Raw genomic sequence first — 13132 nt, forward strand, 5'->3', positions numbered from 1 at the left:
CCCCTGGGGTGCCCCTCCGGAGGAATGGGAAACTGTTACTTACTGTACATCTCTTTCATCCCACTTCTGCTCCTCGGCTTTTCTTTTGGACGTCCTCTTTCTCCCTATTGAACATACCGTGTACAGTCCTGCTTTACAGCCAGTTTATGGGAAGAAATATCTTAAAAATTCAGGAAAACTAATAGGTTCACATATATTCTTACCAAAGGTTTGGACAGTTCTGCTCTGGATGCGTAGAATTGGCTAAAGGTCTAACTCAAAGTGAATCCATAAATGTACGCAGCAGTTTGGGAAGTGAGAGTGGACCTCAACTGTGTATTCTGTGCATCTCCTGGACTTCTGTTAGCCACTGCTTGTACCCCCTTAATTTCTCCCTCAGATAACTTCAGTGAAATATTTAAGGAAAAAAGAATGAATTCTGCTGAATTGTGGTTAAGAGCAAAATAAAACTATTATTTTAAAACTAGTATTGTGTTCTTAATTGTTTGTGGCAATATGTTGCAAGTCTTTGTGGGGCGGAGCTTTTTGACATAATTTTGTTGGATAAAAACACAACACACTTTTGTTTTCCCCCAAATCCCCAAGATTTGCCTTTAAGTGTTTTTACTGCCTGGTTTTAGCTCAGGCAGCGTCCTTCTCCTCTTCACCAGAATGCAAGCTTTCCAGTTAAAGGTTGGAGATCAGGGGAAACCTTCAGGGTGTAGAACATTATATACATCTCTGTTGTGAAGGTGGTGCAGAATGGCTGACCGCTGAAGAAACGGCAAGCTGACCGAGCGAGGACGGACAGAACCTTGGCGAACAGAGGATGGTCAGCGAACCAGATATCCATACAAGCATGGATCTAGTGTTAATATCACAAAATGCCTGTTTAATAGCTTTGACTTGCAAAACCATAAATAATCAAAAGCCTTGAATCGTAGAAAGCGTCTGCATTTCTATTTTCTTGTTTCCTAAAGACAGTTTTTATAAACAGAAAGAAAGTCGGACTACCTCTTTATTCAAGAGATTAGGATTATCATGACCTCAAAGACTGCGATCCTGCAACAACTTGCTCTCAAGATGAGACCAATGCTTCTTTGTTTAGTGTCGTTACTTTTAATGTGAAAAGTAACGGCACTCTCAGTCAAGTCGCGTTTGTCTTTTTTTCTTTTTTCCCTCCTTCTCATTGGTCCCCACTCACAGAGATTGCTAAAAAGGTGCTGAAACACTTTCACGTCCTCCCCTACCTGTTGTTGTCTGGATTAATGTTTTTAAATGGGAGCTCGACTATCAGGACAGAATAGCAGTTTATCTGCTCTCTGTCTCGGCTTTTAGAGCGCCTCTTCTTTACCCACAGCACAGCTCGCACACACACTCTGTCCGGGAGCTCATTAGTCCAAGTGAGTCGTACCGCACTGAAGGCAAGCGGTCATTTGGGCTCAGCTTGCTGGACGGCAGCCAGTGTGTGTGTGTGTGTTCAGATCACTTGTGCTGTTCATGTATATTCTGGACTGCTCATTTCGGGTCTCCTTTTTGCCGGAGCTAGCTTGTTTGTAATGGGCTTTGAACCTCACGCAATGCTGCGCAAGACAAGAAGAGAAGCCACTGGTCCGGCTCAGTTTTGGTGACCTCATGTTAAATTAGTACAAAGATGTATTCTTGTCTTTTTATTACTAGATCTGTTTGCTGATGTCCTCAGACAGCAAAGAAAATGCCAGAGTTTAAAAAACTATTCTCATTGGTAGTTGACACTCTAGCCTAACTTGGCCACTTGATCGGGAAACTTTGGACACCTAATTTTGCCGTTCTGGGTCAGATGACCTAAAATCCTAAATATTAATCCCTGTTATCTTGTAGATATGGGCCAGCTGCCGTTATGGAGGTATTCCAAGGTTTTCAAACTGCTCAAGTCGCTCAAGTCATCGTGTGGCTAGTGCAGTTTAAAGAGCTTTAAGGGGCTGCCACAGAGAGTGATGGCATTTCTCTGGCTATATGAAATGGAGTAAGAACCTAGAGTAATGCAGCACTGCTCTTTCCCCATATGTTGCTTAGCACTGCTGCTCAGCTGGTTTAAAAATATTCCCCTGATTACAGAAAGACAAATTCCATGGTCTGGCAATTTTTCCAGTCAGGAAAAAAAAAAAATCACTTGTAGTTAATACAGTAGATGCTTTGTTGAGTTAAGGTCAGTCTGCAAGGGAAAGGCACTTTTTCCCTCACTCCTGACTAACACTTTGTATCTTCGGCTAATCACTGATTTATCCGCAAGTCCCACGAAATCCACCAACTTGTCTTCTCATCTGGACTAAATGAATAAAACAGTTTAATTGCATTGGCTTCTCTCTGTTCTAGGAGAACTTCTTTAAAATTTTAGTATTTTAAGAGTGTACTGGACTGGCAACACAGTAAACTAAAGCTCTCTGAAATAGTCCCAATTAGAAATGATCCCACCAAAGTGGACAAAGCACCAGACCGGCCCAGGACTGCGATCCATGAATAAAAGTTTCTCAACATTTCTCTTTTGGCATGCTTTCTGCTCTGGTTGGGTACGACATGCCGGGTTCTTATGCTTGATTCTCTGTAAAGTTATATAGCGGTTGTATAATGTTTTCATTCATTAGCTTTCTACATTGTGTTATATTTTTAATTTGCCTGAATAGCACTTTGGTTCAACTGAGGTTGCTTTTCACTGAGCTCCAGTTTTTAATAAATGAAATGAATGTAATGCTCTAACTGTTTTATATTACTTTAGCAGTACTAGATGATTAGATTAGTTGTGCTTTCCTGTATTAAACAGAAACGTTTGTCATGAAATGCTTTTTGGTGTAATTAAAGTTGCGGTAATAACGACTACCAAGCGGTAAGAATGGTATCCTGGCCCGTGTGTGATGTCATGTATGATGTCTGTTCTTAAGGTGGAAGTACAGATGCAGCCAATCAACTGTAAGTGACACGTTTCTCAACAAATCTTTTCAACAGCAAACCAAAGTGGTGATTGATGCAAGTTTATGAGTCTCTTATCCTTGCTTATCATTCAGTCTCAGTTTTTATCAGCCAGCCTCATTTCCAGTTGTTGTTGTTGTTTGGACGACATCATCGCTGTGCACCAAGAGGGTTTTCAGAGCCATGGACTTCATTATATCCTGGGGGTCATCCCAGTTCCTAATAGCTTTGTTCTTGTGTTTACTATGTGCCTTCCGTGCCCTCTCTCTTGCCCACATAATGAGGACACTAAGTGCAGGACAACCCCTTCATCTGGGATCAATTTACCAAAGCAGCCAGGCTCGGCCATGTGGCCTTTTCTGACTATGCTCGGCGTAATGACAGGCTTTCAAGCGGTAATGTCTTTGTTTTGGATGGGTCTGTTTGTTTTCTTCCTCCACTCAGATGCAAATTTCAGAGGGGGTGCATCTGAGAAGGCTTATTTTTGCCCTGTTTTTGGGTCCTTGGAGTTTCCGTCCCGTTTGAAGTCTGCTCGTTTAATTAAAACTTAGGCTTGACCATCATGGATGTGGCTGAGAATGCCATGCAGAATGCCATCTTTGCACGAGCAGCGGTTGGTATTCGATGCCAGAAACCCCAAATCTGTCCCACTGTTTTACCATTTCTCCCATATTGGGCTTTTGCATGGAGCCAGCGAGGTATAGGGACTCCTCACAGTCCATCCATCTTCTTCTCTACGAAGAGGAATGTGAGATTGAGGCTTGAAAAGGCATCAGGAGGCCTTTTACGTGTGCTTTTGAAGTCTGCTGATTTTGTTGCTTTGTTGCTTTGAAATAAATGGAGTCACACAGCATTGTAGCAGATTCTCTCCACAGACCAAACTATTGGCTGTGGTTCTGTATGTATAGTTGAGAGAAAAGAGGGCACTGCCTCATTCTCCTCTACATTTTTCCTGATCAGGACACAATTAAAAAAACTTGTTTTTAGCAGGTTCTAAAATGATTTAAATCAAAACTTCTGTGGCAACGATTATTCGGGAGGGGAAGCCATTTAAGATGATGATGATGATGATGATGATGATGATGATGATGATGATGATTATAATAATAAGAATAAGAATAATAGGACAATCCTTTTTTCACAAGATCACACAAAGTGAGGCTCAAAGAAGCTGCAAAGGCTCCACTGTAGATTCCACTGCAGGAGCAACCCTGTTCTCACCTCGTTGATGAAGGCCTTGTAAGAGACCTTGTAAAGGACGTAGTGTGTAATGTCAGTCACCTAGGACCACTTGAAGTGCTATTTAGAGGAGAAAAATACTGGTAGAAGATTGGATCCCTGAGCAAGACCACTTGCTTTAGTGTTAAGCGTCTTGATTTTTTTAAATAAGAAAGAATACAGTACCATGTAGTAGCGTTGTCAGCTCCAGAAACCCGTTATCTCTTATTTTAAGTGACTATAAGCCACCAAGTTTAAAGTGTGTTTTTCAAGCAATACTGCTGTTTGGACGCTTTATGCAAGAGGATGGAGGTGATCATGCTGACATAAAGCAGAAACACTCGTTGGCCGTCAAGGTAAACCTTTCCATGTCTGACCAGGTTTATAAAGCACTCACCCTACCACTTCTAAGCAGGAAGCAAATAAACAAACACCATTTGGTTGATTGCACTTCTTGTTGCACATACTTTTAATCCAAAAGGAGAACGTCTCTTTGGACTGAAGTGAGTGGAGATGCACATTTCACAGGTTGTGGGAAGTAGGGATCTGACTATATGGAAAGGCAGACTGTTTATACTTCTCCTGGAGGACCACGGGGAAAAAAACTGTCAAAAGGGGTCAGTCAGTAGTGAATGGTTGATAGAAAATGACCTAAAAAAGAGCGCATTCACACATTAATCTTCAACTTAAAGCTCTGGTACCAATGAATGAGTTCTGGTAAAACCATTGCAGTCTGTGTAAAACACTTTGTACATGTTTTATATGACCAATGTTTTTAATGCAAGTTGTATTTCTTTATTGTTGCCGGTGATGCAACTCTGCTGCTCCCCTCTTGGCCAAGTCTCTGTCGTAAAACGAAGGTTTTATCTCAGTGGGACTGACCTGGTTAAATAAAGGCTTAATAAAAAATAAATTACAACCCGTGGCTCTGTGAAGGTACGGGCGGCGTTCCATCAACACGTATGTAGAGCTTTTATACAAGCAATAGGATGCATAGTATGAGGAATAAGTGGGAACTAGGCGATAATCTGGACACTCTGGGTCATTTGGAAGCGAAGCAGAGACACGTCCCCTGTCTGGACCCGGCAGTGGTTCTGTACAGTTAAGCAATTATTTTCAGTTTTGTAATGATGACTGTGCACGTTTAGCATCTGAGCCATTGTTTAATGTCAGTGTTTGAGCTGCTGGGATCTCATTGACCTTAGTGACACATTTGGAGGCCCTTTCCAAACAGCGACCATGCTGGATGTGCGACAGGACTTGCTCAACATCTGCTTGCAGCTGTGGGAAACGGCAGCAGTGAACCTTCCCTCAAGTTGGCCGATTTCTCACTTGGATATGAAGGTTTCCTGACTACAACCCCTACCTACTTATATGCCCCATGAGCTAGATCGCCCTGGTCCTCCCTACATTCCCTCCCATACCTGCTTCCACCGACTGTGCTGCAGGTTGAATTCCTGTCTGAGAGTCAGCCTGCTGTAATCATTGACCCTAATTAAACTACAGTGAGCTGTCTGGCCTTGTTCACATAAACTCTGGGCAGGTGTATTCAGGTTTGTGTGAGTGTGCCTAAAAATAGCTTTGTGTTTGTGTACACCGCAGACACTGTTACACGGTGCACCAGTGGAGCTCTGTGTGTTTGCGTCTATTTGGGTGGAAGCGTGAGTGGGTGTGCGCCCGCATGGTATTCAAGCACTTTCTTTAGTCAGGCAATAGGGGCTGAGTTCCAAGAAACACAGCCTGCTTCCAGGCCCTGTTTTATCCCAACATGCCTGGACATCTGAGAATTTAAGCACAAATAGCTCTGCATCCGTTGCTTTGCTCTACAGTAAGAATAGCGGTGTTTGAGTCAAACAGGGAAGAGCCTTTATTGTGCAATAGACAAATCTGCACCTTTTTATCAGCAGTGGTTTTATGAAGACTTTGGTTGGTGACAGCATGATGCTGCTACCTGTGGCTAAGTGGCTAACTATCTGTCAGGACTAGGAGAACTGTGTATTCAGGATGATGTACAGTGCTAGTTTGCTAGTTTTCAGCAATGTTTTGCATGTAGGCCTAAAATTCTTTGTCCCATCTGAGCAGAGCATGACTCGCATGCTCGCTGTGTCTCCTGCATGACCTGTGGCACACTGCAAACATATTGCTTCTTATTGTTTTCTATTGCAATGGCTGTCTTCTTGTCACTGTGCTATAAGGCCACATTTGTGGAGAGCTGAACTAACAGTCGTCCAGTCAGCAGATTCTCCCAGCCAGCCGAGCTCTGACGATGCAGCTTTCTGCAGCTCCCCCAGAGCTGTTCCCCTTTGCTGCTTCTGATGATTGGTCACGTTGTCCGTTTAGGAGGAGGGCTATAACTTGGTTATCTAACCCTTTCCATATTCAGACGATGCATTGAATAGTTTCCATTTACAAGTTGTTATTGTTTTATACCCTAACCCTGCTTCAAAACACCTGCTGGCTGCTGTGTATCTTGTTCTTCATGATGCTGGTGTTTTCCCCCACTAATGTTCTTACCAAACCTTCAAGGAACAAAGGAAGCTGTATTTATGCTGATCAACTGAAGTGTGATTAGAGCGTGAGAAAATGTTGACGTTCAAGACTTCAGCAAGCTACAGTGTTTGACAAAACGTCCTGTTAACTTTACTGAAATGGTTTTAAAGAACCTTGTTTTGGGTGGCAAGAGGAAACCAGCAGTCGTCTTGTTCCTGTCTGACGGTGCTGGAAACAGAACAGCAAGTAAAACTTGGAGCTTCCTGTCTCTTGGACTGCTGACTTGACATCTTCTGAGTGTGAGCATTTACATACAGTCAGAGTAATGCATGTGTTTTAACGGAAGATTTTTTTTCCATAAGTCGACTATGATAAAGATGTAAGGCCTTTGAAAACCAAACATTTACTCTGGTTTCTAGATATGATGGCCACAAGCTCCGGACAGTGAGAAGTCCACTATTAACACTATACTGTCAACATCAGTGCACCACATGTCACACTGTGTGTCCACCCTTAAACCAAAGATCCCAGTCGTCTCAAACTCACATCCTCCAGGGCCGGCATCCTGCAACCTGTAGACCTGAATCAAAAGGCTAAACTACTCCACCAGCATGGAGTCGAGCTCTGCTAATGTTTGTGCCAGGTGTTTTGAAGGAAAGACTCATGAAAAAGCTTTAGGCCGCCGGTCCTCGAGGACTGGAGTTTGAGACTACTGCTCTAAAACTTGTGGCGGAGCAGGAGGCTTCTGTGTTCTTCAGTAATTATGTCTGCATCACAACTAGGAGCCTCATCTCTTCATCTGTGTGCTAAACGAGTCCCTTTCCTCCTCCACAGATGTATGGGCGTTACACCCAGGAACTTGGGGTGTACGCTAAAGAGGAGGCGGCCCGGCTGAGGGAGAGCGGGCAGAGGCGGTCCATCAGCGAGCGCAGCCGGACCCTGGACCTGCTGGAGTACGACAAGGGACGCTGCGCCAAGTGCCGCAGTAAGTACCAGCAAGAGAAATGTGGGCCACGTGGCGCTGCAGGAATAACTTTGGAATTGAAAGGAAACATGGTGTTCATCTACAGTTGTTGTTTCTGCCTCTGTTCAATTAGTGATTGTTTCAATGACAGAGGATATTATTTATTTCTTTAAGCCTTTATTGACAAAATCTGAGTCAGAAACTCTGCAACCACAGATTAAAGAGTGTAGATCTCAGCTGAAGGTGAAGATTAAGGAACTATATAAAGCCTAATGGGCCGTTCTCTCGCCTTCTCTGCCTGGTTTTCAATAGCTCAGAGTCAGAAACACAATGCTGGGAGCTCCTCTTTAGGTCTGACCTAGACAAGGTTTCTCAGAGGCTCTAGCTGAGGGAGCTCAGATCATTATGGATGTGAGATCAGGAAGCTTGTAACGCGCCATCAGACAGTCATCAGAACAAGAATTTCTTGCTGGTGATGTGTCCACAGCACGTGATTATTCAGAACCTTGCAACACATTCGGGATTCATGTGAATTTTCCATTACATTACTCTGGTTTGTTAGTAGTGATAACAAGGGTGTAAGTGTGTGTGATTTAGTTGCATAAGGAAATTAGATAAGACAGGGCACACAGCAGGATAATGTGGGCCGTAAACAGTTAGCGGAAATCTCTGAGATCCACGTAGAAGATGGAAAAGGCTCCTGGCTTCAGCTTACTGACTAGCTCTGGTTCTTTCCTCCCTGGGATGTCTAACCTCTAAGACAAGTACAAACCACACTTTACTGATCTTCTTGTCTTTACAAAATGTAAAATCAGAACTATTTCTCTCCTGTCATGAGATTATTCCTGGAGTCTTAAAAGGAGCATTTCGGCCACATCACCACCTTCCTGCTGTCAACACTCAACAACCACTACCTTGCAGTTGCTGAGATCCTTTAGGTGACGTCGTCTACACGAGATGTAACCCACCTGTTTGCTCTCACCTCCACTTTTGTAACCCCAACTTTCAGTTCTAGACTCTAGCCTTTCCTCATCTCTCTCTGCCTACCAACATGTCTTCCTCCTCTTCTTCTTTGTTGACCAACAGTAGCCCAATTTCCACAGGTACGCTGTCGGTCACCAGCACCATTGGCGGTGCACCTCAACTGATCCGCTATAGAGATCATGTTATTGACTCCCGTGGTAAATTTGCCAAACGTTTGACAGCGGATATCCTTCCTTTTGCACCCCGCTTTGCATTTATCCGGGCTTGGGACCGTCCCACAATAGGACACAGGACACTGCGTCCACTTTGAGACGGCATTACCTTCTACCTGTGCCACACAATGCTGTAGCTGTCCATACTGCCGTAAGAGTCGACGTTAAGGCATCACCGTTTTCTGAGCTGTGCAGCGGATATTTTGTGTAAAGTTTCTTTAGCAAAGGTTGTCAGCTGTCTCACGCCACCTGATGCAGAACTACTGGGACAATTTCCCAACAGCTACAAGATCCAGACTATCTCCAAGACTGTAGCACAGGGGATAATGTGTTGTGAAGTCTTACAGGATGAATATTACACCTATCATGAACTGAATATTACATGAACAGATGTTGCGTTCTAAACTTACTGGATCTGTATTGTACACACACACACACATATATATATATATATATATATATATATATATATATATATATATATATATATATATATATATATATATATATATATATATATATATATATGCAACCAAAACATTTTATCTCTGAAACTATGTTGAGCTTTACTGCAACTGACCTAATCTCTTTTTGCTAATATTTATTTTCTCAATAAGGATTCCCAAAGTTTGCCTGTATAAACATCTCACGAGCCTCCTGTCACTGCTTATTCTGTGAAAACAGAGAGCCCTCTAGTGTTGTCAAAGAATAACTGCAGGCCCTTCTCACAACGATTTGTCCTGATGAGCAAAGTTGTGTTTGCGTGTCCTCTGTGCTCATCTTCCTGATGAGCTTCAGTGTTGTTTTGCTGGCAGCTGATGAATCAGCTTTCCATTAGTCCACCACCTCTTGTTCTCTTTAGATGGATCCGAACCCAAGTGAAGGTGCCAGTGATTCAATTGATTAGTGACTCAGCAGGCCGCCGCAATTATGAGAGATGCCGTTTGGACAGCAGTTCAGCCATACGCTCACTTGAATGCCCGTAGGAGCAAAAGGCAAATAGAGACACATGACGAGGAAAAGCTATTAAACAAGTAGAGGATGAATGTACATGGAAAACTGACACCTGCACACACTTTGTCATTCTATGGGTTTTATGCCTGCAGAGGGTGTGTGTGTGTGTGTGTGTGTATATACACAAACATCAAGAAACACACAAGGCGTAGATTTATCTTTATTTTATGCATGGCACACACACACACATCCTTGTTTGAAATACAAAGTGAGGACCATGCCTCGACTTCCATAGATTTGTATAATCTGACCCATTCCGTTTAATCTGAATGAATTTGACTTTGTAAAGTGCCTTGAGACATGCTTCATGAATTGGCGCTATATAAATATAATTGGATTGAATTATAGGGCTGGCCGATAAATCAATTTAATCAATTAATTTCAATTTCCAATTTATTGATGTTTAATTTTGTGAAAATCTGGATTTTATTTTGCCAGTGCACTCTGTGGGCTTCCATCAAGAGAACAGCTTGCAACGCTGAATTTATGTTTTGGAAAATATATTGCCAAAATATTACAAAGAGGAAATTATTTTTTACCATAAGACGTGACACTTTATTGATTTACTTATGTTTTATTTAGCTTGAAGTTACCCAAGTGAATTGAAGCCTGTTCTAAGCTCATTAAGCAAAACCACTGGCGGCAAATATATTTGATTTTCATTGTTTACAACAGCAGGGCCGCCATCTTGTTTTATCAGCATGTTTCACAACTTGTATTCAGTTACACTTTGAATTCCGGTCGGTTCCCTGATGAAATGCTTGATTTAAAAGCAAGTTTTTAAAAAAAATAAAAAATAAATACATTATTCAAAAATTTTATTTTTGAAACGAAAAGGAGGGGGAAAAATTGATTTATCAGATGTAGTATAATATAATTGGAGATTTTATTTTAAAGCCATATCGCCCAGCCTTATAGACTTCCATTCATTTTCAAGCCTTTCTATGGCCTAGCCCTGACCTTTACCAGCATATACCTAACTCTACCTTAAACCCAATTGACACCTTAGTGCTAAAACTAACTCCTAGTCCAGAAAAAAGTCATGTAAAGTGAGGATCTTTTACTAGTAAAATTTACTAGTAAAATGTTCTCGTTCAGCTGCAAGTACAAGGACACACACACACACACACACACACACACACACACACACACACAAACCACAGCTGAATAGATGACAGCCTCCATTGGGACAGAGATGGCTAATGATATGCTGACAATGCTGCTGGCTGCACCATTCAGCATTATTACACAGCGACAAATGAGGAAGATCACACACATGTGTGTGTGTGTGTTTGTGTGTGTGTGTATAAACTCCACTCCAGACATTCTTCACAGTGAAACACAGAAACAGCAGAGCAGCTTGAGCAAGAGGTATCCTGTCTGTACAGTTGCATCTCAGAAAAATGTGAATGTTGTGAAACAGTTTGATATCTTTTTGTGACTAATTTCAGAAAGTGAAAGCCATACATTATATTGCTTCATTACACATTTAAGTAAAACATTTCAAGCCGTTATTTTGATAATGATGGCTTACAGAAAATGAAAATTAATTGTCTCATAGATTTAGAATATACATCAACATCAATAAAAACAAGCATATTTGTTGTATAAATGTTATGCAGTGTTCATGTTATGGCCTATGCAATATTAAAGGTATCAGTATATCAATATAAAATTATATTTTAAACAGTAATGTCAGGCTTCCGAAAAGTCTGTTTGTATCTATGCACTCAATACCTGGTCGGGCTTTCTATTTGCATGAATCTCTGCATGCATGGAGGCAACCAGCCTGTGGTTCTGTTGAGGTGTAACACAAGCCCAGGTTGCTTTGATAGCTGCCTTCGGGTCACTTGCCTTGTTGGGTCTGGTATCTCTCCTCTTCCTCCACACAGCAGCCTATGGGCTCTCTGTGGGGTTCAGGTCAGGCCTGTTTGCTGACCAATGAAGCACAGCACCACCACGGTCACTGAACCCGCTTTTGGTATCTTTGGTAGTTTTGGACTGGTACCAAGTCCTGCTGGAAAAAGAGCAGTTCATCCTTCTGTATGCTGACACGTTGTATGGTGATACTGATTTTGAATATTTCCTGGTAGTTGGCTAGGTGCTCTGTGGACTTCAGAAAACCCAGCGGACCAACACCAACAGATAACATGGCATCACTGACTTTGAAACCTCAAATTGGGCTTTAAGCAACATGGATTCTGTACCTCTCCACTTTGACCAGGCATAAAAATATCGTTAAACCTCCTTAACACTAATCTCCAGCTGTGCTTCTGTTTTCACTGGTTTCAGGCTATAATCTGAACTTCTTTGACTTTCTTATTGAAACAGTTACTGCAGTAGTTGGACCCTAGACCTGCAGGACCCTAATGGCCCACATTTCCCCTGTAAATTCTACAATTTCTTCATTTAAGGCTTCATCTGCACCAGTGGCTGCACCCCACATCTATCATTCCCTTACAAGATTGGGTTCAGTCTTGCATCAGCAGCCAGGGCTTCACCTTTGACCTTTTCAAGGCTGCAGAAAAGCTGAGTTGTTCAGTTTTATGAGACTGTTCATTTGTTCAAGATCAAACAAGCAGCAACTTGTTAGCTTGTTGAGATTAACGTGTTGCAGCTTTAAATTATCATGTGATCCAAACACGCGTCTGTCCTGTTGTCACATGAGCGCCGTCATATTTAGTTTCTATTTTATTGTTAGAATTAATTCTGCAAGGTTTACTTGGGATGTGAGAGAATTGCTCAACTATTAAACAAGAAGAATAGGTAGAGCATATTATAACATCAGTCTCATAAGACTGCATCCAATTACTGTCAGCATGTAACTTTATCTGGCCTTTCGGACTCCCAGTTCAGAGAAATAAACGGTTAAACAGCGATGGACAAAATACAAAGGATTTGTAAGCACTGTGTAAATCGCCACAGGTAGAACAGTTAATGCAGCTAAAGCTGGAGCCGGCTTCAAAGGCTCGTGTCGGCACTAAGCTGTGTAACACCACTCACAGTTTGAGTTTTTTTCAACCTTTTTATTTTGTTTGTACAAACAAAAAAGAGCAGGATTGATGGGGGGTAAAATTAAGGCCAGGGTAATTACTGCATCATGTAGATTGGTCATAACTGGGCTAAATTAGTTCTGCGTAGATTAACCGCTCAAACACCGACATTAATGAAAACTGGGAAATTTTTTATCCTGAAATTCTATTTTTCTCAGCAAGCTAATTGTGTATAATGATTTAGTGTCTTGGGAGCTGGAAGTATTGTTACACTCCTAATTTTGATTTCTATTTTACTCCACTTAACTAGTCTTTCTCCACTGTAGCCTACA

At 42.0% G+C, this 13132-nt stretch overlaps 1 protein-coding gene across 6 annotated transcripts in view; it reads left to right on the forward strand.

Annotated features, from left to right (window-relative positions):
* LOC105926762 (chloride channel protein 2) overlaps positions 1 to 13132 on the forward strand; it is a 178177-nt gene that overhangs the window by 40696 nt on the left and 124349 nt on the right. For all 6 annotated transcript variants that reach the window (XM_036149738.1, XM_036149739.1, XM_036149740.1 and 3 more), the window contains exon 2: positions 7468 to 7618. In XM_036149738.1, the coding sequence (XP_036005631.1) occupies positions 7468 to 7618 (151 nt within the window). The remainder of the gene's footprint in view (positions 1 to 7467; positions 7619 to 13132) is intronic.

This window comes from Fundulus heteroclitus, chromosome 18 (assembly GCF_011125445.2).
Source record: "Fundulus heteroclitus isolate FHET01 chromosome 18, MU-UCD_Fhet_4.1, whole genome shotgun sequence".
NCBI lineage: Eukaryota > Metazoa > Chordata > Actinopteri > Cyprinodontiformes > Fundulidae > Fundulus > Fundulus heteroclitus.